The 25,788-nt window shown below is 56.4% G+C and overlaps 8 protein-coding genes across 8 annotated transcripts; 4 read left to right on the top strand and 4 right to left on the bottom strand.

Moving 5' to 3' along the window:
* Positions 1 to 80: 80 nt before the first annotated feature.
* C8A04DRAFT_28243 (uncharacterized protein) lies at positions 81 to 2,987 on the top strand (the record flags this gene model as incomplete). The annotated part of the gene is made up of 10 exons (XM_062780573.1): positions 81 to 97; positions 153 to 181; positions 252 to 261; positions 325 to 344; positions 398 to 529; positions 589 to 842; positions 894 to 1,010; positions 1,068 to 1,398; positions 1,457 to 1,554; positions 1,614 to 2,987. The coding sequence occupies 10 exons, from the start codon at positions 81 to 83 to the stop codon at positions 2,985 to 2,987; spliced, it is 2,382 nt and encodes a 793-aa protein (XP_062637494.1).
* A 316-nt stretch (positions 2,988 to 3,303) lies between these two features.
* C8A04DRAFT_11815 (uncharacterized protein) lies at positions 3,304 to 8,700 on the bottom strand (the record flags this gene model as incomplete). The annotated part of the gene is made up of 7 exons (XM_062777102.1): positions 3,304 to 3,606; positions 3,736 to 5,245; positions 5,323 to 5,986; positions 6,038 to 6,620; positions 6,852 to 6,981; positions 7,418 to 8,466; positions 8,530 to 8,700. The coding sequence occupies 7 exons, from the start codon at positions 8,698 to 8,700 to the stop codon at positions 3,304 to 3,306; spliced, it is 4,410 nt and encodes a 1,469-aa protein (XP_062637493.1).
* A 1,266-nt stretch (positions 8,701 to 9,966) lies between these two features.
* Positions 9,967 to 11,812, top strand: C8A04DRAFT_11843 (natural resistance-associated macrophage protein-domain-containing protein; the record flags this gene model as incomplete). Its single annotated transcript, XM_062777116.1, has 2 exons — positions 9,967 to 10,398; positions 10,499 to 11,812. The coding sequence occupies 2 exons, from the start codon at positions 9,967 to 9,969 to the stop codon at positions 11,810 to 11,812; spliced, it is 1,746 nt and encodes a 581-aa protein (XP_062637492.1).
* A 315-nt stretch (positions 11,813 to 12,127) lies between these two features.
* C8A04DRAFT_36950 (uncharacterized protein) lies at positions 12,128 to 14,335 on the bottom strand (the record flags this gene model as incomplete). Its single annotated transcript, XM_062783710.1, has 2 exons — positions 12,128 to 12,994; positions 13,076 to 14,335. 2 exons carry the CDS (start codon positions 14,333 to 14,335, stop codon positions 12,128 to 12,130), a joined length of 2,127 nt encoding a protein of 708 aa, XP_062637491.1.
* Positions 14,336 to 14,759: 424 nt separating this feature from the next.
* On the bottom strand, positions 14,760 to 17,298 carry C8A04DRAFT_11823 (uncharacterized protein; the record flags this gene model as incomplete). Its single annotated transcript, XM_062777106.1, has 2 exons — positions 14,760 to 16,897; positions 16,953 to 17,298. 2 exons carry the CDS (start codon positions 17,296 to 17,298, stop codon positions 14,760 to 14,762), a joined length of 2,484 nt encoding a protein of 827 aa, XP_062637490.1.
* Positions 17,299 to 18,987: 1,689 nt separating this feature from the next.
* C8A04DRAFT_11845 (uncharacterized protein) lies at positions 18,988 to 20,791 on the top strand (the record flags this gene model as incomplete). Its single annotated transcript, XM_062777118.1, has 5 exons — positions 18,988 to 19,204; positions 19,390 to 19,681; positions 19,760 to 19,988; positions 20,057 to 20,604; positions 20,701 to 20,791. 5 exons carry the CDS (start codon positions 18,988 to 18,990, stop codon positions 20,789 to 20,791), a joined length of 1,377 nt encoding a protein of 458 aa, XP_062637489.1.
* A 1,020-nt stretch (positions 20,792 to 21,811) lies between these two features.
* C8A04DRAFT_36947 (uncharacterized protein) lies at positions 21,812 to 22,201 on the top strand (the record flags this gene model as incomplete). Its single annotated transcript, XM_062783709.1, has 2 exons — positions 21,812 to 21,919; positions 22,031 to 22,201. 2 exons carry the CDS (start codon positions 21,812 to 21,814, stop codon positions 22,199 to 22,201), a joined length of 279 nt encoding a protein of 92 aa, XP_062637488.1.
* Positions 22,202 to 22,646: 445 nt separating this feature from the next.
* C8A04DRAFT_36946 (PRMT5 arginine-N-methyltransferase-domain-containing protein) lies at positions 22,647 to 25,171 on the bottom strand (the record flags this gene model as incomplete). Its single annotated transcript, XM_062783708.1, has 4 exons — positions 22,647 to 22,826; positions 22,903 to 24,341; positions 24,394 to 24,979; positions 25,037 to 25,171. The coding sequence occupies 4 exons, from the start codon at positions 25,169 to 25,171 to the stop codon at positions 22,647 to 22,649; spliced, it is 2,340 nt and encodes a 779-aa protein (XP_062637487.1).
* Between the last annotated feature and the right edge of the window lie 617 nt (positions 25,172 to 25,788).

The raw sequence follows: 25,788 nt of genomic DNA, 5'->3' as shown, positions 1-25,788 counted from the left end.
GTCTGCACGAGTCGACTGGGTCTGGTGATGAGAATCCTGTTCTAGAAACTAGATGATCGCCCCTCAAATAGACGCCCACAATGGAGTTCAACATTGAGTATGTCGACCTAGCATCGAAACCCACATGTCCTTGGCTGACCCGATGACAACAGCGACTTGCCCGTGCTTTTCCCATATCCGCGTATATACCCAGGCAAGTATCACTAGCTCTGGTAAATAATACGGGCCCCCGATCGCTAATACTTTCCTAGAGCAATATGCGTACGTTTGAGCCCGAAGATGCTCCTGTAGATGATGGCTAACCTTAAACCTCCACCGCCTTAGCTACATGGTGGATTTGAAAAGTGAGCATCTTGCTGGGTCCACTGTGCACTGAGATACTGATAGCGATATACAGAAACGCTCGATGCCGGGGGCAACTGCGTGCTGGAAATGCCCTCGGGCACAGGGAAGACCGTCACTCTGCTGTCTCTCATCGTGGCCTACCAGCAGTACTATCCGTCACACCGCAAGCTTATTTACTGCTCTCGTCCGTGGCCCAACAATAGTCGAACATTATATGAGCGCAACGCTGACAAGTTACATCAGGAACAATGTCTGAGATCGAAAAGGCACTGGCAGAACTGAAGTCCTTGATGAAGTTCCGCACGGAACGGTTGGGGCATGAAGAAGAGTTCCGGGGTCTTGGTCTGACCAGTCGAAAGAACCTCTGTCTCCACCCATCCGTAAAACGGGAGAAGAGCGGGAACGTCGTTGATGCTCGCTGCAGGAGTCTGACGGCCGGGTTTGTCAAGGAGAAGAAGGAGAAGGGGGAGGACGTGGAAGTCTGCGTATACCACGACGTGGGTGCTCTTGACTGACTATGGCTGGTGGTGCGCTGACAATAGCTTTAGAACCTTGATCTCCTCGAGCCTCATAACTTGATTCCCAATGGCGTCTGGACGTTAGATGGCCTTTTGCGGTATGGGGAGCAACACAAACAGTGCCCCTATTTCACTGCCCGGCGGATGGTCAGTCTCCTTTCAGCAGCACGTTTCTTCTCCTACAAGATGCTAACACTCCTCTAGATGCAATACTGCAATGTCATTATCTACTCCTACCACTACCTCTTGGACCCCAAGATTGCCGAGCGTGTTTCCAAGGACCTGTCCAAAGACTGCATCGTGGTCTTCGACGAAGCGCATAACATCGACAATGTGTGCATCGAGTCTTTAAGCACAGATATAACAGACGACTCGCTACGGAAAGCCACGAGGGGTGCTCATAACCTGGAGAACAAGATCAATGAGATGAGAGACTCGGACCAGCAGAAGCTGCAGGACGAGTACGAGAAGCTTGTTGAGGGTCTCAGGGGAGCTGATGATGGCCGCCAGGAGGACTCCTTTATGGCAAATCCGAGTATGTTCCCATCGTTGAAGCGCAATGCGATTGTTGGTTTTGCTAACTGTTAGAATAGCCCTCCCAGAAGACTTGCTCAAAGAGGCGGTCCCTGGTAACATCAGGAGGGCTGAGCATTTCGTTGCCTTTCTCAAACGGTTCATCGAGTATCTGAAGGTCAGTGGCTCGTACGTACTCTTGGGTTTTGTTGCCTCATACTGACATGGCGGGCCTAGACGCGGATGAAAGTGCGCCAGGTGATCTCGGAAACCCCCCCGTCCTTCCTCGCCCATCTCAAAGAGCATACCTTCATCGAGAAAAAACCGCTTCGCTTCTGCGCTGAGCGACTGACGTCGCTGGTGCGGACGCTTGAGCTCACCAACATCGAGGACTACCAACCTCTGCAAGAAGTCGCTACGTTTGCGACCCTGGTGGCGACCTACGAGAAGGGCTTTCTTCTGATACTCGAGCCGTTCGAGTCCGACACGGCTGAAGTGCCGAACCCCGTGCTGCATTTCACCTGTTTGGACGCGGCCATCGCTATCAAACCCGTGTTTGACCGCTTCAGCTCGGTCGTCATCACGTCTGGTACCATGTCTCCGCTAGAGATGTACCCCAAGATGCTCGACTTCCCGACGGTTGTGCAGGAGTCCTACAGCATGACGCTCGCGCGGCGGTCTTTCCTCCCGATGATTGTGACCCGCGGCAGCGACCAGGCGTCCATCTCGACCAGCTTCCAGGTTCGCAACGAGCCAAGCGTGGTGCGCAACTACGGCAGCCTCCTCACCGAGTTCGCCAAGATCACGCCCGACGGCCTGGTCGTGTTCTTCCCGTCCTACCTCTACATGGAGTCCATCATCAGCATGTGGCAAGGAATGGGCATCCTCGACGAGGTCTGGAAATACAAGCTCATCCTCGTCGAGACGCCCGACGCGCAGGAGACCTCGCTCGCCCTCGAGACCTACCGCACGGCCTGCTGCAACGGCCGCGGCGCCGTGCTCCTCTGCGTCGCCCGTGGCAAGGTGTCCGAGGGCATCGACTTCGACCATCAGTACGGTCGCACAGTGCTCTGCATCGGCGTCCCCTTCCAGTACACCGAATCCCGTATCCTCAAGGCGCGCCTCGAATTCCTACGCGAGACCTACCGGATCCGCGAGAACGACTTCCTCTCCTTCGATGCCATGCGCCACGCTGCGCAGTGTCTGGGCCGCGTGTTGCGTGGCAAGGACGACTACGGCCTGATGGTGCTCGCCGACCGGCGTTTCCAGCGCAAGCGGCCGCAGCTGCCCAAGTGGATCAACCAGGCCCTGCTTGACGCCGACGTTAACCTCAGTACCGATATGGCGGTCAGCAGCGCGCGGCGGTTCTTGCGGACCATGGCCCAGCCATTCCGTGCGCGCGACCAGGAGGGGATCAGCACGTGGAGCATGGCGGATCTGCGGAAGCATCAGGAGAAGATGGATGAGGATCGGATCAAGGCGTTGGAGTTGCAGGCGTTGGAGCAGACGCAGCAGCAGGAGCGCGCCGCTGCGCAGAGAAATGGGAACGAGGAGAGTGATTATGAGATGGATGAGGATGATGAGGCCGAGTTGATGGCATTGGATCGGTAAACTTGAGTTTTGGTTGAGAGGGGGCGTTTTGCGTTGCGGGACTTAACTAGGTAGTTCTGCACGTTGATTTACTCCTGATATCCCCCCAAACGGACGAGGATGGTGAATAAAAGATAGAACAAGTGGTAATTACTCGGTGACGATTAACCGGATTCTATTCAAGGGTATCTAATTAATAACTCTGGGGCCTCAAACGGCCAATATCAGTAACCTCCCCTTCCATTCCAACGCCATGCTCATCTAAAATTCAACACCAAATAACCAAATACCACATCCCCCCCTTCTCTCCCTCTCTCTCTCTTTCTCGCTCTCCCAACTACCCCACAAACCTCCCCTTCACCTTAACCGGCCTCATCGACCGTAACGCATGAGCCCGGCCGGGCACGCGCCCAATCTCCAAACACAACAACCGGATCAGATCCTGATTCGTCCAGTAACTCGTATGCGCACTCAACATATTTAGGTACTGGATCTCGAGCGGCCCGCCGCCCGATCGCAGGTAAAAGTCGATTTGGCCGTTGTCATTTAGCAAGTAGGCTTTCCTCTCGGCAATCTCTTCGCGCGAGAAGTCGTGCACTTCGAGTTCGAGTTGCGAGGGGAGCCGGGAGATGTGCGGGGGCTTTTGCGCCGACGATAGGAGGGCATCGGCGGTCGCAGTGGCGGATGATTGGTGCTGGTTGTGGGCGGATGTAGAGGCGGTAGCAGGAGCAGGGCCGACGCCGGCTAGACTGCGCATGGCGTTGCCGACGGATTTGAAAAAGGAGGTGCTGATGGTGGGGACGTAGGCGGTCTTGAGGTTGGCCGCGTAGACTGGGTCGATGGCGCCATTGAGGAGGTAGGCGATGGGGTCTTCCTTGGCGAGGATGTTGTAGATGTTGTCGACGGCGATGCAGCCGAAGACGCCGACATCGCTGACCACCTCCTTGGCCACGGTATCGGCGGCCTCGGCGCCCGGCTTGAGACGCCCCCGGCGCGGGAGCAGACGGCCGCGGTCGAGGAGGAGGAAGAACCCGGCCGGGCTGCCGAGCAGGAAAAGGTTGGTGGTGTCGAACTCGAAGAAGCGGGTATCGGGCGGGGACGACGGGGAGAGATCAAGCGGGCGGGGCACGCGGGTGGGTTGTTTGGAGAGAACCTCGATGGCCATGGCGCTGCCGAGCGAGTGGGCGATGAGGTGGACACGGCCTTTCTCGGAAAAGCCGGGGTTGTTGGCGCACCAAAGACGGTAGATGCGGTTGGCTTCGCCGACGAGGGCGGCGATCATCTTGGGCTTGAGGTGAGACATGTAGTAAGGGATGTCGAACATGACGTCCGAGATCATGCTGCGAACGGCCGGGATAGTGGGCGGCTCAATGTCTTTTAGGGTAAAGCCGTCGGGAGCGTAACCTGTCTTGTCGCCACCTTCCTTGCCAGCGCTGGCGTCGTCAAAGTCCAAGAGGTGGCGCCAGTTAACCGGCAGGATCATGATGCCATTTTGGCCAGGCCGAAGAACGGATCGGACAGTGGGTGATTCCAGCTCGATATTGATAGCCCTGCGGAAGCCGTTGACCGCGTGCGTGAAGTGGAAGCTCTCCACCCTTTCCGACAGTTTCTGGCCGATACCGTGAGCCATGAGGACCAGATCCGTGACCTGGCCCCGGTCCTTGTCGACCCGACACGCCGGACAACCACCCTGCTCGGCAGTTTGACGCAGCTCGGCGTCCGGTGTGACACTCGCTGCAAGGCCTTGTTTGGCACGAGCGGCTGCACCCTTATCGTGAATCCGCTCCCAGGCAGCATGGTCGAACCCACGCACGATGGGGACACCGACGTTCATGCCCTTCATGATCTTGGCCACGGGTTTGCGGCCGTAGTACGCTGAGGGACGCTGGCTCGGCTTCAACAGAAAGGCGCTCGAATCGTCCTTGTAGATGACCTGGTAATTTGCATATAACCTCGACTCAGGGGCTGTTAATGCGGTGTTTTCCTCTGCGTGGACAGGTTCGAGTGATCCCTCCGTAGCGGCCTCGCCGCGGAAACACCTGGCCGCGCAAAAGGGATCGGAAGAGATGGGTGGCTCTGGAGGTACTCCGTCCTTGCGCTTGTTTCGTTTCTCGGGCACTTCGGGCCACAGACGGTGGGAGACTTTTTCCTCACCCAGCGGGCCAACATCTAGTGCTGACCTGAGCTCATCGCGCCATGTCTCGGTCCACGGTCGCAGCTCGCGGTAGCCAGACTCTAGCTGGTTCGCAATGACGGGCTCCACAGGCGCCATGGTGTCTCTGTAACGGTGTTAGTAAAGGGCCTATGGGTACGGGTAAAGAGTTGTTTGTTTGAGAAAAGACAGAGACAATCTCACCTGTAAAACCATGTCGCCCGCAATACCGTGGCAATGTCGTTGACAGGTGACCAGTAAATCGGTTTCATCTGCAGCACTGGGAGCGAGACCATGTGCAACCTTGATATTCCAACGGGGATCTCAACCGTATCTTCCAGTCGTTCCGTCGTGGGACGTCCCCGGGCGGATGCCCGACTATCAGTTCTGGCCCTTCCGCGCAGCAGATTCCGGATCACCCCCTTGTCATCCGGGGTGCCGACACCTGACGACCGATTCGACCGCGGCGTGGCCTCGACACGCACAAACGGCTTCCCCGAAATCCCGTCGTCCACCACCGGCGGCCGAGGCGGGATAAAGGTACCCCCGGAGAGACTTGACGCGAGCGGCGCACTATCAACAGGTGGTGTCGGCGACCTCGCGCCAAGACTCCCGACCTGTACTTTCGGGCTCGCGCTCATCGGGAACCCCGGCTCGACCGGCGAGTTGTTGTCACGAACACCACCCTCAGCTTCCACCCTCAACCTAACCAACTGCGCCATGACCGCCTCCAACACCCTGTCATGATCGAGCGTCTGCTGCCTTCTCCTCGTGACAGCACAAAACTCCTTCCTCAACTCCGCCGACGCATCGATCCCCAACTCGGCACAACACACCGGTATCCCATCAATCCCCGGCGCCAGCCCTCCTAACCCACCACCACACCTCCGCCCATCCCCAATACCATCCCCTCCAATACCATCCTCACCACCCCCAAACCCAAACCCAGACCCAGACCCGGGCACGGCCCCCTCGCGATCATGTTTCTCCCAGTGTTTCGTCGCCAACGCATTCACCAACCCAGCCAACTTCTCCGCATTCTCCCTCGACAACCCAGGACTCAGACTCCGGTCTGTCGCCCGCGAGAGCGCATGACTCCGCCGGTCCCGGTCGGATGCCAGACGCAGCCAGGCGCGTTCCAGCGCGGCATTGTCGCCGGGCGAGAACGGCCGGAGCGGGCGTTTATTCGGGTCTGAGGAAGAGGAGGCGGCCGCGGGGTTTGAGGTTGAAGAGGCGGGGGAATTGGTGGTTGTGGTGGTGCTCGCGAGGGTTGAGGCGGAGAGGGGGTCGTCGATGGGGATCGAGGAGGCGTAGAAGAATTGGGCGTGGAGAGGGGGGATGTCTTCGAGGCCAGGGGTCGGAGTGGGGGAAGCGATGGGGGCGAGACGGCAGGGCGGCGTGAGGGTGTGGGTGTGGGTGGATATTGGGGTTGGGTTTGGGGCTGTCATCGTGGGCGGTCTGGTGGGAGAAACGATGGTTAGCCGCGTCGAGTTAACTAGACGCTTTGAGTGAGCGTGGACGCACAGTTGGGTCGGTCAGTCCTGCGAAGCGAACCGAGCACTTGAACAGGTAGCGAGGAGCAGACAAAGGCAGGCAGATTCACCGCCTGGGATCTGTCAGGCTATGGCCAAGACATAAGGGTTCTCAAGTAGAAAGTGTTATCGGAGCGTTTGGGGTAAGTAGGACGCGTCAAAGTGAGACGTTATCACGTCTAGTCGGCATGATCGTGAGACATTGTCGAGGAAGAAAAGAATCCGGGGGTTGTTGGGGAAGGCGCCCAGAACACCCTCCACCCCAGCTTCACTGTGCTTGGGCTGCAGATGCCCTGATGACGTGGTGCGCCGCGGCGCTGACAGCGGATGCCTGCCGCTAACAGTGTGGGCGACAGCCCTGTTTTTATTCGCTGCCTTGCCCGTCGGGCAACGGCCCGAGGTGGGGCCATGCATGCAATTGAGCGCAGTTTGGGGGCTCGCATTGATGTGCAGGAACGGGGACCTTCACAAGTGAACAAACTCATTGCCGTTAGGTAATTAAGTTTACCTGCAGGAGACTGCTCAAGAGTCAAATAGCTGGATGTTGATATGGATATAGATAGCTGGTATGGTTACTCTTCCTTTGCCTAAAGTTGTAGAGGTTCCTCCGGAAAAGCATCGAAAGATAGGTGCTCGAATATTGCATGTGATTGCGGCTGTATCCACTGTCCATAAATTGTCACGATACACCCTAACCCTCACAACCCCCCTAATCATCACCCACGCTCCTCCCCATCACCACCTCCCCTACCAAAAACACCACATACGCAGCCAACATCACCACTCCCATCCACCGCTTTCCACCAACCAGTATCACCACCATCATAGCCGCCGCAGCGCCCCAAACAGCCGCTACTTCAAAAAGCCCAAACCCTTCCCCTGCCTTTCCTAAGCCCCCTCCCTCATTACCTCCTCCCAAAAACAAGACCCCCGCACAGAGCGTGACCAGGAAGATATTTGACCCAGCCGCATTAGCCACCACAATCCCCGGCTGGTGCCGGAGTCCGCCCAAGACGGCAATCAGTTTCTCGGGGAGCGTGGTCGCGATCGAGAGCAAGGTTGCGCCGACGGCAGTGGAGGAGAGCCCGAGGGCGTTCCCGAGGGTGGAGGCGCTGTGCGCGAGGACGTAGCCGGATAGGAGTAAGGCGATGAGGCCGAGGAGGAGTTGAGTGATGTGGTGACGGAGGGGCTTTGGGGGCTTGCGCTTTGGTTTGGGCTTGGGCTTGGGTTTAGTCTTTTTGGCCTTCGACTTGGATGAGCGCAGGAGGGTGAGCTGGTGGTCGGAGGAGGAGGAGGAGGAGGACGGGTTAGGTTCGAGGTCGGACTCGGACTCGGAGTCAGAGTCGGAGTCGGAGTCGGAGTCGGAATCGCCGGGGGAAGTGTTTTTATGGCTGTTTTTCTTGCTGCTGTCGTTGCTGTTCTCGCTTTCAGCGTCACTGTCGCTGCTCTCGGACGCGCTTCCGTCCTCGCTATCGCTGTCACTGTCACTATCCGAGTCGGCCTCCGGTGCAGTGAGCGTGCCCCGGTAAATGAGCGAGGCCACGGAGCCCACGTAAACGACAAACAACACGATCAGCAAGGACCCGGAGATCCACGTCGGGATGAGTTCGGCGGTGGCGAGGAGGATGAGGAACAGCGAGGTGGCAGCTAGGAGCACCGCGGTGTAGATTTTGGAGCTGCGGTCGAAATCGGTTTGCCGCATGAACAGGAGGCCGAGCGAGAAGGACGACAGGATGTTGGCCACCGATGAGCCTAGGATATTCCCGAGGGCGAGATTCGAGTCGCCCCGGCCAACGGCGACCGCGACGACAACGAGCTGGAGATTTTGAGAGTTAGCCAGTAAAATACCGCCATGCTTCCTGGGATCCAGTCAGCTCACCTCCTCCCACTCGGCACCGCAGGTCAACAATCCGATCAGTGTGGGTGACACATGGAGCCGCTTGGCGACAATCGCCGTGTGGTCGACGAACTTGTCGGCGCCATACTCGAGGAGAAACAGGCCGGCGATGAAGGCCGAGATGTTGAAGAGCACGTCGTCGGTGTCAACCATCTTTACTTGTGAATTCAAGGTGGCATTGTTAACAACGTCGCCGGCTCATCCGTTCTTGGGACACTGATCAAAAGTTGAAGGTGAAGATGGCATTGGAGGGATTTGATCAGTTGGGGAAAAGTACATCTTTACCCCTCATAGTGTTGACGCAGGGTCTCGCAGGGCACACTGCAGTGGACGTAGTGTATCCCTGTACGAAGTACTGCAGAAGCCGCCCACTAACTTGACAGTCCTTTAGAATCTTTAGCAAACGCTGCAAAGTAAAAAGAAAAATGGAATAAAATGCAGAGCAGGAACCCCCGGGCCAGGTCTTTATTGCAGATCAATTGATTAAATAGTTTTGCTTTTGAGAGCATGGAACTGTAATTCCCACAAAGCTCTCCGAGAGACGGACCGCAGGCGTACGCAAGCTCGACGCCGGAAAGCCCGGGGGGTTTCCACACTCCCGGTATCCACCCGGTCCGGTCACAGCGGGGGATTTCTCCTCCTATCCCGTCCCGCTGTGAGATCAAAGTCGCATCAACCGAGATGTTTGACATCCGCACCTTCCTCTTGGTTTCCACCTGCTGACGCTGACTTACTGAACTACAAGCATCTCATGGACGGAGATAGAGGGAAGGCACGGGGCGGAAGGTTAGCAAGAGACGGCAGGACCAGAAACCTATACACCCCCTTCCTTTTCGGTTTTCCCTCTTTTCTCGTGTTCCTCGAGGTGAACCCCAAGTTAAAGGAGAAAGTCGCTGGGGTCGACACGACCTCCACTTACACAAGGATATATCCAAGCCTCTCGTTCTTTGGTGATTGGTGATTTAGCCTGAGCTTGGTTCGAGTGACCCAATCTATAACTTTTCTCGTCCCTATAAGTGTGTCCGAGATGAAGTTTTTCCTATTAAGTATGTTTAGTATTAGTAGTGCAGCAGTGTCAACACATCGACACGAGCAAACTACCCCTGTTTCTTGGGTTGCTTTGGCTACCCTTTTGGTTCCTTTGGTGCAACAGTCATTCAACTTCCGTCCCCGCGAGGAGGTTACATTTTAATGCCGGTCCGGCCCAGACAGATGACAAAGGATTCCGACTGCAGCACTGCACCAAGTTCCCAGCCCATGTCCTTCCGGACGTCCCCGCACCCGGGATGCGGTTGACTTTTGACCACCGGGTCTCGGATCTTTCTGTAACTCTGTCTGTCTCTCTTGTTTTATATTATTATTCTCCCAGTGTCTTCATGGTTCCTCACTAGCCATTGCCAGTCCACCCTGCACTATACCATGGAAGACAACGTCCAGCCTGTACCTCGGCCGCTGGCAACCCAGCCCCCAGATCCAGATCCAGATCCAGAAAAGAAAGAATCTATCCAAGCCGTGTCCTCGTATACCGCACAGACGGAACCGGCCCGCCTACGACGAGGACGACAATGGCCGAGATACCTCAAATACTGGATCGGACTGGGGCCACAGGCCGGCGTTCATGCGTCTCTGACCCAGCGGCGCACACCCCCACCACCGCCGGCGGACTCGGACAGAGACTCAGTGTGGTCCAAGATCTGGACATTTTTCAAGTTCCTCGGCCCGGGCGCCATCGTCAGCGTGGCATATGTCGACCCGGACAACTACCAAACTGCCATTGCGTCCGGCGGCTCGTTTCAATACAAGTTACTCTTCATGGTGCTGGTATCGAATGTGATTGCCATTTATATCCAGGTGGGTACCTAGTTATTAGTTTATTAGTTGTGTGGAGTCTAGAGCTATAGTAGTTATCATAAGAACAACCAAGGGTCATAAAAGGGGCTAACAAGCCAAGTCGCTCTGTATCAAACTCGGCACCGTCACCGGCAAGGACCTGGCCCAGCTCAACCACCAATACCTCCCGCGCTGGCTCGAGCTAGCCCTCTACGCCATCGCCGAGGCCAGCATCATTGCCACCGACCTCGGCCAAGTCATCGGCCAGGCCATCGCCCTCAACATCCTAATCCCATCCTTACCCCTACCCGCCGCTTGCGTGCTCTCCGTCGCCGACGTCCTGCTGATCCTGCTGGTGTACAACCCGGCCGGCGAGCTGCGGCGCGTACGCGTCTTCGAGGCCCTCGTCGGCCTCCTGGTCGCGGCCGTCTTTATATCGCTGTGTGTGCTGCTGGCCATGGTGTCACCACCGCCGTCAGAGGCCGGACCCGTCTTTCGCGGGTTTGTCCCCTCGCGCGAGGTCTTTGTCGACACCGGTTTGTACGAGATGTGCGCTATCCTCGGCGGCACCCTGATGCCGCATGCTCTGTATGTCGGTACCGCGCTCTCCCGCGCGCGCCTGCACGACTTTGACGCGAAGGACTCTACCTCGACTCTTTCCTCCACCACCACCACCACCACCACCTCTTCCACCACCTCATCCTACCACCCCTCCCTCCGCGCCATCCGCCACTGCCTCCGGTACTCCATCGCTGAGCTCTGCGTAACCCTCTTCACCGTCGCCGTGTTCGTCAACGCGGCCCTCGTCATCATCGCCGGTGCCGCCTTCTACCGGCCCCCATCAGGAGGAGGAGAAGACACGACAGAGGAAATCCCCGACGACCTCTACGCCCTCCACGACCTCTTCAGCACAACCCTCTCGCCCGCCGCAGGCACGCTCTTCGCCGTCTCGCTCCTCATTTCAGGCGCCGCGGCGGGCATCGTCTCGACCGTGGCGGGCCAACTCGTCATGGAGGGTGCTTTTTCCCTGCGGATTTCCCCCTTCTTGCGACGGCTGGCCACGCGGTGTGCAGCGGCTATCCCGGCGTTGGCGATTGCGTTGGGGGTGGGGAGGGAAGGGTTGAGTAAGGCGTTGATAGGGTGTAATTATTTGTTGGCGATTGCGTTGGTGCCGATTACGTTTCCGTTGGTGTGGTATACGGGGAGGACGGGGTGTATGAGTGTGGTTGTGAGTCCGGGAGAAGGGGATGAGGAGGCAGCGCCAGGGGAAGGGCGGGGTGCAGGACAGCGGACTGGGGACCGGGAAAGAGTGGTGGATTTGAAGAATAGCTGGTTGACGGCCGGTGTGGCGTGGTTGTTGTGGTTGTTGGTGGCGGTCATGGATGTGGCCACTATTGTGCTGGTCGGGTTGGGCGTGACGGAACCGGATGATTGATACTTGATGCATAATGTGATCAGAACTGCAATATTTAGCGACCTCGCGGGTGAAAGTTCTGCTTCCACTATTCGACTCGTGTCTTTATTTTCTCCCGCAATATCTCCTTCAGCTAAAGGGTCGTCCTGACCACCTGTAACACAGACCACAACTTAAGCCATCTTCTCAAACAATAGCAAACGTCTTACCAAAAAGCAAATGGGTATTCGCAAGCAAAGTCCGACTCCTCCATCCCAGCCATGCCATTTCAGACGCCCCCCCGGATCTTCTATACGCCGTTTACGGCACACCCCATGTACACACACACACACACACCTAGGTCTGCTTCTTCAGACACTTCAACAGCGGCGCAATGTGCGACCGCTTGCTCAACCCCACACGGTACCGTACTTTTTGCGCACTCGGCTTGACATCTTTGACGGTACTTTTCTCCGCTTTCTCCGCCAGCTTGTCCTTGGGCGTTTCCACGTCCTTCGTTGGAGGGGCCTTATTCTCTTTGCTCTCCCCGGGCGCGTCGCTAGTATCCCCCCTGGCTGTTGTTGTGGGGCTAGGTGGGCGGTTGGTGTCCCCTTCGGATAGGATCTGTGGCGCGGTGTCAGGTATGTCGACCTCTGCCTCCGCCTCCGCGTCCGACTCGTCGCTGGGGGGCACTTCTGCCGTGGACTTGACTTTGGGTTTGGTTTTGTTTTGACGACCCTGTTTGCCCTTAACAGGTGGCTGGGTGTCTTTCACGGGCTCCGACTTGGTAGGAACGGGTTCATCGAGCTCAGGGGGAGGAGCCTGTTGGGCCTTTGAGCCTTTCTTCTTTCGCCCCTTCTTGCCTTTTGCGGCAGGTTTTGCGGTTTCCTCCGGAGGCTCAATCGGTTCCGCGTCTGCTGGCTCCGTGTTACGGATTGGCGTCTCATCATGGGCATCTTCATGCACTCCCATGATATTGCCCTCTTGTGGTGCCTCTTTCTGTTGCTGAGGGGCTGTATTCTCTTGCGTGCTTCCCAACGGGTCCGCTTCAAAAGATTCATCCTCGGCTTCCCGAGTGACCCTCCTTTGTCTCATCCTCCTCGTGGACGTTGGCGGGTCGAGTTTAGAGGAAGGAATGCCCACGGACGAACTAGGTTTTGCTCTGCTCCTCTTCGACCTCGAACTAGCCGCAGTTCCCATTTCGGTGAGAACGTCAGGTGAGGACTGTGAGGTGGAATTGTGGTTAGCGAATCCATCACTCCTAGCTAAGGCAAGCAAGGCAAGGTTATACCCAGGGAAACAAACCTGGTAGCCACTCTCCCCTACTCCTTCCGTCGCCACTTCTTCCTCCGCCACATCAGCCAACCTCCTGGACGACGTAACTCGGCTAGGTGTCGGGTACGCAATCGTCGTGGCCCCGCTCGATTTGAACATCGTGTCCATCTCGCCCGGGCCAGATTTGTCATTCCTAAACCCAAACGACTGGTCCGCCACCGAGGAGCTCTCCGCCCCCTCGACCATAGCCGCTGTCGGCGCCAAAGACGACGTCGGGCTAACCACCCGATACTCTCGCCTCTGGCTTGCTGTGAGTGCGCTCTGCGTGATGTAGAGGGATGGGACCGCCGTGTCGGGCATGCTGCTATCCCCAGGATCGTCATGGCCCGGCTCAGGATCACCGAAAAAACTGGTCCGTTTCTTCTTCCGCGCACTGCTGCGCGTTGGCCGGTTGGGTGAGTACTCCGCCGCTCCCTCCAACCCCGTCGGTACGAGCATCACTGGGCTAGAGTCCGGCGGTGGCAGATGTGGTGGGAGCTGTGGCGAACGTTGGTCTGAGCTGTGAGGCGCTTCTCGTTGGGATCTCCTCGTTGGCGGGGTTGCTTCGGGAAAGGCGTACGGGTCTTGGGTATCCGGCAGCAGGGTACTTGGCATCATTGTCGGGCTGTTTCCCAGCAGCCCGTCGTCGCCCTGTTCAAGACTAAGAAGCGCAGCCTTCCGCTTCTTTCCGTACGTCCTAGCTGTTGTCCGCTGCGATGTGGTGGATGGCGGCGGCGGCGGCATATCCCACACATCGCTGAGACCAACCCCCCGGCTCGCGGTCTCTTCCCTGGGAGAGGAGATCTCCGTTAGGTCGATGAAATTTGCTGGGGAGATATCTGCCGCTGCCCGGCGGGCCCGGCGGCCGGGGGCCACCGGATCAGTCACTGGAGTAATTGACGAAGGGTCCATTACCGGCTGTCGCTGCCCAGGGGTCGGTGCCGATGATACGGTAGTCCAGTTGGACGCGGGCGGGCCTGGTGGTGCTGTGTCGGGGATCACATCCTGCGTGTTGCCAATGGCCTGGTGTCGGTCATAAACGCGCTGGAAAAATGCCGGATCTGTCGAACCGGTGGCGGCAATGTGTGTTCCCGCGATGATTTCGTGGCTCTCGTCATGACTTTCCTCTGGCTCAAGCATGCGGGACACACCCGCGTCGAGTGTCTCGACACTGGTGTCTCCCGTTTCAGGGGCGCTGCTGAAGTCGCTGTCGTCGTCCTCCGAATCGAGAATCTCCTGCCGCGGGGCCATTGTCAAAGCCCCGACCGATATCACACCGATTTGCCGTGGAGTGATGAAGTGTGAGATCCGTGGTGGGGTTGACGCGTCGGGAATGGCACTCACACACATTTTATGCGCTGTCACGGGCTGCCAGGATAACATACAACCCTAACCCTAGAATGAACTTGACAACGCTTAACAGAACCGCTCCGTCCTACTCGGGATATCCCACGCAAGCGCGGCTGCCCTCAAAGCCCGGGTTATGAGTTTTGTCTAATCTCCTTGGGCAAAATCTTGATTACTACGCATGAAAGGTAATAACACGACCATAATCAAGAACGAGAATCCCTCTGTCAACTTACGTTGAGCCCCCATACGGCGATTCATCGATGCAGGATTATTCGTGGTTTTGGGACGAAACCATTTGTCTATTGATTTAATCACCATTTGAACGTTACTCAATTTCCTCAATCCTTACCCTGGTCGGATTCTCGGCGGCGGAGGTAGCAGCAGCAGACCTCTCTGGGTTAATATCCAACCCAGCCAACCTTGTCAACCCACCGCCAAACACCAGCTGCTGGTTTCTCCCAATAGGCAGAAGCTTTATAGCTTGCCACTCCTCCAGACCAGCCACCGCCTCTCTCGCATGTTCCACAACCAACCCGTCCTCATCAGTATCCACGACATACCTCAGCGTGCGCAACACATCCTCCTGCGCCCGCGGCCCAAACCCAAAGCCCAAACCCTGTCCGCTCTCATCCGCCTTCTGCAGTGCATTGAGAAAACTTAACACAAAAGCCGCCGCAGCCCGTCGGAGAATCCCCTTTTCCACTTCGCGCTCCAGCTGCAGTACCGCAACCGACAAATCGACCGCCGCTGTAACGACCTGTTGTCCGAGTCCGGCGACGTTCACCTCAACAGCTGCGCCCAACACCGACAACGCCGACGTTCGGACCCGCACGTCCTCCATCCCTCGCTGACTCTCCCAGCCCTGTACAATCTGCTCCAGTACTTCGTTGCGCAGCTTCTCTTCGGCTGTCATGGTATCGCTCATGTCGGGCATCTCGCCGCCCCAGGCCTCTTCGGCTTCCTTCTCTTTCCTCTCTTGCGTCTTCGTGTCGCGTGCCTGTCGCGCCTCTGTTTTTGGCCGATGTCCCCGTCTCCCCGCAACCGATAGAAGTCCGTGGCCCGTCTCTTCAGCTAGGCCTCCCGTGAATGTCTCACCCATACGTTGGATGACCTGTAGTATGGCCTCACCAAACCGTAAGCGGGTGTCGACGGCATGCTTTTCCTTGGCGTCGACGAAGTGGTCCGTCAGGTCGCGCAGCACAGATCGTGGGTGACCGTTGCAGAGGAGGGTGTAGAGCTTGATGATGCGTAGGTAGATGTATTCGTCGGAGTCAGCGATGAGGGTGGCGAGGAGGACTAGGATACCAGGAATGTCGAGAGCCGGGGAACGAGCCGCAACGAGTTTGGAAATGAGATTCAGGCCTTCAGATCTAACAGGCGGAGGGGAGTCTGCTGCCGTGATGTAGGAGACGGCAAGATTATAAGCCTTGCGGTCCTCAACTTGCCGGTCCGTAGGTGCTGTGGTGGTGGGAGCGTCCGGGTCGATCTCGTCTCGGTAGAGGAGTAGAAGACGGAGGTTCGTAGCTGTAGGAGAGGCATCTGTCGATGATCTGGATAGTGTGTCGAGAGAGGACTCTATGAGTCGTAAGGTCTCCGGGTCGACGTGCGACTTCTGAAAACCTGGGGCAGTGATGACCATGTTGAGAAGACTAAGTGTCACACCAGTAACCTCATCATTACCATCCAAGGCTTCTCCTGGGGCCGCCAGAAGCTGAGCGGCAAGGTCAAGAATGTGTTTCGGCTGCGCCGCAAGCTTCTCGGGAAACTTCTCCATCATGGCCCGGAGAGTTTTCATCTCGGTCAGCTGAGTGACCGCATCCTCCTCGTCTGCCTGCTCTATCTTGATGCCCAACCCCTTACTATCCGCAGTCGACTTCAACCATTTTTTGAGAAGTTGAAGGAATATAGTCGAGAGATCACCATCTGAGTATGTCAGGGTAATGACCTCGAAAAGCTTTGATATCTTTTGGTCAATGCCTTGGGGGATGATCGGGGGGGCAGAAGCCCGTAGGGCACGCCTCAAATCCACGATGGCTATTTGGCCGCCGTTGACGCCGTCGTAAACCCACTCTGGGTTCTGCTTGTCATACCCGCCAAGATAGCCAAGGTTTCGAATGAGGGTCGCAACAAGATTTGGGGAAGCCGTTATTTGGAGAAAAATCTTCATGAGTGACAGCGCGGGTTCGCAGGCCGTCTCTTTGGCGTCCGGCCAGGATGCAAGAGCCCAAAGAGGGAGCAGAAGGGGCGTCAGAAGCCGCTTGCACAGCCCAGGGTTCGGGTGCGCAACGACTAGAGACTGTAACCGGCGGAGTGCCGTCACTAGGTTCTCAGGCGAAACTACAATCTGACCTCGGCTGAGATTTATGACACCGTCGGCGTCAACGACCGAGTCCTTTGAAGCCCCCGGAGGGGGTTTAATGTGGTGAAGCATCGGCTCTGCAAAGAATTTCCACCCGGCAGTTCCTACACAACCGGTCAGCTCGGATAGAAGAGGGAAATAACGGGAGGACAAAAATACCGGGTGCTCCGAACTCCTTTGTCCCCAGAATACCAAACCCGATAACATATGCGGCAGCCTTCACAAGTTCCGGTCCTTCCCCTCCGTCAAGCAGCCCCAACAACTGAGGCGATATGCCTGCATACCACGTCTCCGGAGACACCGCCTTAGGTGGTTTGGACAGAAGGTTACTCGCAAGAGTGAGAGCCTCATGGGTAATGAGCGCCCCTTTTTTCTGTGGGACGGCCGCTTCAGCCGCGGCTACGGACATCATGGTACTCGACGGGTGCATCGAAAAAACGAACTCCAAGGTGGCTCGCACACCGTCCTGCGGGCGCTCCGAGGGTAGTCGGGCTAGCTTATCCATCACGCCGCTGCGTAGCCATGGTGGCGTGGCGCCCGCCTTGAGCAAGGCGTTGAGTGCGCCGAGTGCGTTGAGGGTTTTGGTTCTGGAAACCGGTCAGGACCGCAGGGCAGCAGATGGCGTGCCCACGCAGGTAGGCACTCGCCGGACTTGCCTGTCAACCAAGTTGTGGAAATCCTGCACGGCTTGGGCCCGGTTGCCCGCTGGTGTGTCAGGGTCAAAGGCTTTATGGCCGGCATCGTAGAAAGAGTTGATTAACTTTTGTCGGGCGTCCATCTTTTCAGCGGAGGCGGTTTAGGTCTTGTTTGCTCGGTGTATTGGCCTCAAGGGGCATAAACTCGGCAGCAGGAAAAGGTGGAACTCATGGTCAACGTCACAAACCAGCAATAAAGAGGTGAACCCGCCGGTATTTCATCGACCCTGCTTTGCCCCAATAATGGGTTGATGTAGCGACTGAGATAATTTCCCAAAGCGGAATATTGAAGGTCGTTGCCTCCCTTTTCTGACAAATTTCTGGTGTTTCCGCATTGTTCTGAGAACGCAGGCAACCTAAGTTTAACGACCCGTGCGACCCTAGAAAGCAACGTTAAAGTGGGGCAAATAATATCAGGGCACGGGCTACAAAAGATGCTGCTGCTGCCAAGACCAACCAGTGCGATTCCCCAGATTCCGCTTCTCTTCCAGCTCTTTTCCTCACCACGAGGCTCTGAACCCGATCCATTTCGCCCCATTCCGATGGCTTCGAGCACGAGAGGGACGAACCGTCGGTGAAACCTTGACTTTGGGGGCGCGACGCGCCCAACGAAACGCCCGACTCGGCTCGGTCTCGGGAGAGCGACGGCCAACACCGGGAAGGCTGTTTGTTTTCATTTGAAACATTTCCAATTCAGCTCATCGATCGACACGAAGCCGAGTCTGTTGGTGCTGCTGCTGCAGGGCTTCGCTGCCGGCCAGGGGCTCATCTTGTTGGTTCTACGGATCCGTACTTTTTGAGCCATTTCCGCTGCGTCCGTCACGCAATCGCGCACTGGGTGGTTGATCTACATCTAAGGAGTTCAAAACTGTAGACAGCAGGGTCGAAAGACGCCTCGAGTCGCAAGATGGAATGGAGACTTGGCGAGAGGGAATTCGGGGTTGACCGTCTTGTCACCTGAAGCAGCGGGCAAGCGGCATGGCCGACTTGATGCAGGTACCGATGGCAACCTCCCTCCAAGATGCCCTTTTGGCCCGAGATACGGATAGACAACCCAGCTCAGCCGGCCCCGCCAACACTGAGCTCAGCAACCGCCCGTCAACTCCTCGGTGTTGTGTTCCAACTTCCGGCCAACATGGACCTCATAACAACACGGATGACAACTCCGCCTCGTTTGTGGGGAAAATAGTCGGAGTGGCGGCTCCCAGTTTCCGTTTTGAAACCGCACTGGGGGCCGGAAGCTGTTTGTTGGTCTCGGGAACACTAACATCAACGTCCTACACCCGCTGTTGCAACGACCCAACCCAAAATCACCAAAGCCCAATACCACCTGTTGGCTGGATTGTTGTTTTTCGGCCGGATTTGCTGATGCACAAGTAAAACGTGATAAGTTGGCTGACGGGCGTTGCGGAGATGGCGGTGTCGAATAGCAACATTGTCTTAAGCCTCTTAATCCCGGACCGGCCGGGGTAGCGAGGCACGCGAGGCTTGACGAAGTGATGAGTTGTTGCTTGTTCATGCAGCCCACCAGCACGGGTTTCGAGAACCGTACCGCGCCGCCGCCCCCCAATCCGGACCCCAACCCAGAGAACGAGTGGCGCGTTCTCGCCTGCATCGAGCACAGTAAGTGCGAGGCGCGTATCGTCGAGGCCGAAGTGCCCCTTGGCACGGCCCAGCAAATCCAGCCCACAGAGAAAGTTGCTCCCGCTGGTTCAGGTCTTTGGAATTCCACGTCTCAATACATTCCCCAAATTTCCCCCTGCCTTCAATATCTCATTTCACCGCACCTTGAAGGCGCTTCTTTGAATCCTGTTTTGAGCCATCAACTGGCTGGATCCGGTTAAGCGGGTGGTTCCAGTTTGTGCCTGGAGATTTTGACGATAGCGAGCCTCATGCGCTAGACGGCTCGGTATCAGCTATGACAGCTGTCGGCCCCTTGACTACCACATTCACGCCTCCAGCAAGCTGTATCGCTACCGACCCCCAGCTCTATCAAGTCTGGTCCCGAACCAGCTCGAGTTATGTTGCGGGCCCTCTTTTTACAGCCGACTCCAATTGCTTCCCCAAGAGCTACAATCCAGTCCCGACGAACTATTACTCTCCAGGCTGGTGTCCGCACGGGTACACGATCGCCTGCTCGACACTCGCCTCCACGGGTATCGAAACAGAGACGGCTGCCGTGTGTTGTCCGGGGTAGGTTCAACCATCGCACAGGCCTTACCTCCACGATCCATGCGATCGGCTCGCTAAATTATATTATCTGGGTGATAGCAACCTGTCTTACACTTGCCTAGCTTCCGGCAATTCAGGCCAGCCGTTCGTCGGGTGCACGACGGCGTGGTCACGCGCGGAAGGGGTCCTCGGCGTCACGGTCGTGAAAGACGGAACGATCGACGGGACGACGTCCGTAACCGAGACAGCGAACGCCATCACAGCCTACGGCATCCAGATCCGCTTCCGGTCTAGTGACCCAACACCGGCGCCAAGAATTGGCGATCTTGTAAGTGCGACTGCAACGAATTGGAATGAGCTTCCTAGAAGACTAACCCACCACCACCACCTCAGGAGGGTCTATCAGCCATGACGCAAACATCGCCATCGCCGAGTCGGCTTCCCGTCCCAGCCCAAACTTCCCCCCCGCTATCCTCCCTTTCTTCCTCAGCCACCAACGACGGCATAAGCACAGCCGCCATCGTCGGCATCGCAATCGGTTCCGCCGTCGCCGGCCTCTTGATCGCCGGCGCAATAAGCCTCTTTTTCTTCCTCCGCTGGCGCCGGAAACATCGCCTCGAGAAACAGGACACCCAATGGCCCTCGTTCACCCCACCCCCCGTCCCCCCAAAGGAACCCATGTTTTCGTCCTCTTCCGCTGCCAGCCTGCCCAAGAAGTTGCGGCATGAAAGCGCAGCGGCTGCATGGCGCTTCGAGCTCTCCGAGGAGGCCGCCTCGCCGCGAAGACCCTCCATGGCGCATTCCAAAAAGGACCTCGCCACCAGATCCCCCGCGTTCACCGTGTCGCAGTCGTATGCGATGTCATCGTCATTGATGGGCACGCGCGAGAGCTTGGTGCCGGCGGGGTATGATGTGGTGGAATTGGAGGCGCCAAATGAAGCGGTGTCGGTGCGGACGCGGGGCGGGGGTAGGGAGAATCAGCGGGAAACGGGGGAACGAGATGGGAATAGGGGGAGGCGGAGGGAGACACAAATGGAGAGGGAGAGGGACAGGGCGACGCCCGCTTCGGAAGCAAATGGGTGGGCCGATAGGCAGCCGAAGGGAGCGACAGCGCAGATGCCTTGGATTTAATAATGGCGGGATGAAGGGCCAAGTTTGCTGTGTCCCAGCATTGGTTGGTTTTGACTCCCGTCGCAAATCGCGGCCAGCACGCGGTGACTAGCCCCTCGAGACAAACGGCCTGTGGGATATTTGGGTCGGGCTGGGCTGGGCATGGCCAACATCTTTTTGCGGCTACAATCCGGGCTGCGGGGGTGAAAACCACCGGGTTATTCCTTTGGATCTGTTTTGGTTATCCGGGCGTTAATTTTGGGTTGTTTGTGATACCTCACCAACACATACGTTGATGGATGTTGGCACGTCGACAGGTGGGCATGAAGCTGGACCCTGTTGTTGGAGCACACATATATTTGTGTACGTTATGTACGAGTATTCCTAGATTTCTCTCAGGAGAATGTATTCATATGCTTCGGCGCTTGGGACTTGATACCTTAGTGCGAGTTAGGTAGTCTGGTGCTTATCCGGTGATCATTGGCTTGACAGGTGCATTTCAGATCAACTTTACCACCAACTTTATCTTTCAAAACGGCAAATGCAACTTATCGTCGAAGAATAGGTAGGTTTTGTTCGGAGTGTCCTCATTTATTTGATGGGTGCCAGAGCTCTCAGCCGGTGCCACCTGATGCCAGCCGCTCGCCCAAAAAAATGCCAAGCCAAAAATTACCAGTTCAATCACTCAGGGAGCTGTTCACCACCGCGAACCGCGTCCTCAAACCAACCCAAAGCAAAACCCTCTGCTTTCACCCCAGCCAACGAAACCTCAGTCGCCACGGTCTAGATACATCGCCGTATCACCAAAGTTTGCCGTCCCCCACTTCAAAAGTTAATTCGATCATCGGGTCCTTCTTCTCCCGCCCCGATCACACGAACGACGACGACTACAGCAACCCCCAGCGTCGCCAGTACCTCTCGAATCCACGCCCCCGCTACACCCTCAAATCGGGAACTAGCGGTTGCCTAGTCTGTCATTACCAGAGGAAATTCAGGGAAATATAAGAAGAAGGAGATAAAGAGGGGGAAGAAGCCGACATCATGAGTTTCGTGCCCGTTAACCCGCGGCCGTTCCTGCAGGACCTGGTCAACAAGGACGTGGTAGTGCGTCTCAAGTGGGGCGAGACGGAGTACAAGGGGAGACTGGTGGTGCGTATTTTATATATCTCTCCTTCCCAGATAGTTCCCTTCTCTCTTCCCCTCTTTCGTTCTAGTTCCGTTGAGTGGTGGTCATTAACTAACTTTGCTTCCCCGCAATAGAGCATCGACAGCTACATGAACATCCAGTTGAGCAACACGGAAGAATTTATTGACCGCAAGTTTACTGGTGCTTTGGGCCAAGTACTGATACGCTGCAACAATGTGCTGTATGTGACGGCCGCGACGGGTGAGGACAGCAAGGGTGGGGACGATACAAGGATGGAGGATTGATGAGAGGACCAAGACAAACGGCGATGATAATGGAGTGAAATTTTGTTCTTTGTCGAAGGGCCCGGGGGGGGGGGGGGGGGGGGGTTGGTATGCTGAGAACAAGGATTCATCGGCGGGAATTTAAATGAAAAGGATGTATGGGTGACTTGTCAGGCCAAAATGGTGTGGTTAGTCTTATGATGAAGGGTGATAAGAAGGGCGGTATGAATGTATTCCCATGGCACGAAGCTGCTACAGGAGGGAGGGCCCGAAGTTGACAGAGTTGAATGGGGAAGAGATCCGCAGAGCGCAACGGTGGGATGGTGCTCTTCACCCCCACCCTGTGGTACAAAATCTACAAGAGGTTGGCATCCCTCTCAGTCGTCGAGCATCCGAGATTAAGGGACGCTGACAACCCGCTCCCATGTTAGGCCGGTCTACAATATAACCCCCGACGTCAACCCTCCTACATCAAGCAAGCAACCTTGCGGCTGCTGTGCAAATCAGTCGCCCCAACCTTAATCCGCGTCTTCGGCCCAACCCAAGCGTACACCTCCACCAACCACTCGTACCAAACCTTATTGTCGTCTGTTTGGCGCCACATGCTTACTTCGAGCTCGGTGTCCTGCGGGAAATAAAGCGGTTTCTATGAGGGGTTAGCACCATACGCAGTGGGAAATGGTTGAAAGAAGGTGGTGGACGATAAGGAGAGCGAAACTTACCTTCAGCGGGAAGAAAATAGGGAACCATGAGATCATATCCTTGCTCTTGCGATCGATTTGATCGGGTAGGATGCTGATCTCCACCGGCTCCTTGCCCTGGCCCGTCTGCGACGCATACAGCACTGACTCGAAGAACCCAGCTAACCCGTGGATCACGCCGCGTGTGGGACACACGAACGTTAGATGGCAGTGCCGTTTGTTGTGCTCGTTGGTGCCGCTGGTACCAGACATGCTACCCACACCGCCCGTGACATATCGGGCCGCCTTCCCGTGCACCGCCGCGAACTCGTCCGCACGGAGTACCTCAACGGGGTGGACAAATTCCCACGCCTGCTGGAACCGCGGGTGGTCCGGTGCCCGCTGTGCGACATAGTCGAGGGCGAAGAGGCGGACGACCCAGGGAGTCTCGAAGGCACTAGGGTCACCGATTACGCGCGAGCTGATGTCCGCGAAGAGACGCGGTGTCGAGATGGGGCTCAGATGGGCCGTGTAGGAATGCGGGATGGAGATCCCATGAGGACGGGCGAGGTGATTTTGGATACCGTCAAGACATTCGGGGGAAAGCTCATTGTCACCGAATGAGCCGAGAAGTTCCGTAATGAGAATATCCACCTTGCCGATCGTGTCCTCCCTGCCCTTGAGGCGCGGGCCCTCCCAGCCACGCATGTCAGTCTTGACGAGCGTCACTTTGTTGTCCCATTCTACCTTGTTCCTTCTCAGGAGGTAGACGTATGCGTCCTGGTTCTTCTCAACGGCCCAGATTTGGATGGGAGTCGACGTTGTCTTAGCAGCACGGAGAGCGCGTGCTACTAGGGGCCCACGCCCAGCACCCGCCACGGTTACTACTAGCTCAGGACTGTCCGGATTCTCCGCCGTGGCCGTCGACGTGGGTTTCTTCAGCTGCCTCCACTCAGTCATGGCTTCAGCAATGGCCTTTTCATACTGGTCGTACTTGACGGGGTCACCCTCAAATACTTCGTACGTTGCCGATTCGAGATTATCAGCCAGAGGCTGCAGAGGTGGTTGCAGCCAGTCTTGGAAACTGGTCAGGGTCGGTGTCTCCATCGCCGAAAATGCAGGTTGCTGGCGTTCGAGATACCTCATGTACTCAACGTATTCATTTATCGGTGGCATATGCGGCATGCGGTTCTCCTTCAGAGCACGGCTCGCCTCATCCAGCGATGGGAACTCGGACGCAGTCGGATCAGGGATCGCCGCCAGTTCCTCCGGGCTTGGGCCAACATCGCTAAGGAGTAGCCAAGGGAGGCTGCGGAGCCTCATGTAACGGCCGATTAGATCTTGGTGGTTCCTACTAAGCGACGGGTGACCGGCACGGTTGAGCTGGAAAACCTCCCGGCTGATGGTCAAATAATGAAGTGGTTCGGCAAACCACCGCTCCTGGAGGGTCTTCTCAGGGACACGCTTGGGGATGCGGAGAGCTACGACGGGTTAGTTTTCAGATACTCACAAATAAGCGAGGGTAAGACTAACCGACGAACAACCTCATAGAGTAATTGCAGACCGACCGAATGGTGTGCCAGGAATCCCAGGCACTAAAAAGATCGATTTCGCCGGCATCCTCCTTCGATCCATCGCCAGGGCCAAATATCGATGAGAGCGTTTCTACCTTCTCCCCTAAGCCCGGTTCCCGGTACATGGGCATGTGGATGATGACGTTGGCGCGGCCCGCTACATTCATTGCCTCCCGGATGGCGCGAGCGTACTGAGCAACGTCGCGACCACTGCTATCTTCCCTGGGACCGGGGATGATGATAGTTCTCGCACCACAAAAGTTGGCATACGCAGCCTCAAGATTTAAAACCTGGCGTGAGATGCTCGAGATGTGGGGATCCGCAGAGCACAGATCTATCCATGGACTGGCATACAGGACAAGAGAACCGATGTAGTTGCTGGGCGACAGAAGTGTGTCCTCATCGGTCAAGGTTGGCACCACCGGCCCCGGCAAAGATGGATTGGGCTGGCTCCATTGCGCTCGCTCCTCGAGGTACGCCTTATAGAGGGCAACAACGCGGTTGAAGAAGTGCTCGGTGGTAATGGGCGCTGTGACAAAGCGGAACTATTCTGGGTGAGCTTTTAGGTTGAGAAGCGAACATCGATTTACAACAGAACATACTCCACTGTTGAGAACCTGAGTATACTGGTCGTCCGACAGTGGTTCTCTTCGGTTTGGATCATGCTGTCCAATGTAAAATGCAGGCCGGTTCTCAAAACTGTCCGATTCCGGGTTGAGGGTGCTGTTCGACGACATGGCGGTAGGTAGCGGGGTTGTTTTTTCCTGGAAAAGAAAAATAAATCTCAGTTTAGCGGGGTTCTCCGGAGAGAACCAGGGTAACTATCTTGGATGGGAAAACGAGAGAAGATAACGTTTAGTTTTTATCTCCAATCATAGCGGAAGGGAAAAGAAAGTTTTTGAAATTTCCGGAGCATGTCAAATCTCAAAGAGGTCATTCTCGTGGGATTTGGGTTGGAAGAGGATAGCCTTGGGGTTTCACAATTTGTCCTGAGGACCAACCCACCACATCCACCCCTGCTTGCTCACTCTGTGAATTTCTGAACTCAGGGTCCCTCCCGTGGGAGTGGTACCTGAGGCGGCACAGGCGGGTGCGGGGTCCTTACGCCCTGGGCTCTCTCCTGTCTAGGTAATTACCCTGTATGTAACTAATAACTGCATAGTAGCTCATGTACTGTACCTATGCAATTAACACGATTCAATGCTAGAAGAAGCTGGGTCCTTTCTCAACATTGCCAATGTTTTCTGTCTGTATGACAACATCCGAAAGATTTAAAGATATATATCAGGAAAAAAATACAGCGGAGAGTGTCACCAGATCGTTACATATCAATAAGTCGTTGCACGCTGTATGG

Source organism: Dichotomopilus funicola (genome assembly GCF_033296635.1).
Source record: "Dichotomopilus funicola strain CBS 141.50 unplaced genomic scaffold C8A04scaffold_27, whole genome shotgun sequence".
Lineage (NCBI taxonomy): Eukaryota > Fungi > Ascomycota > Sordariomycetes > Sordariales > Chaetomiaceae > Dichotomopilus > Dichotomopilus funicola.
The sequence above is the reverse complement of the archived record's forward strand: the minus strand, read 5'-3'. Positions and strand labels throughout refer to the sequence as shown.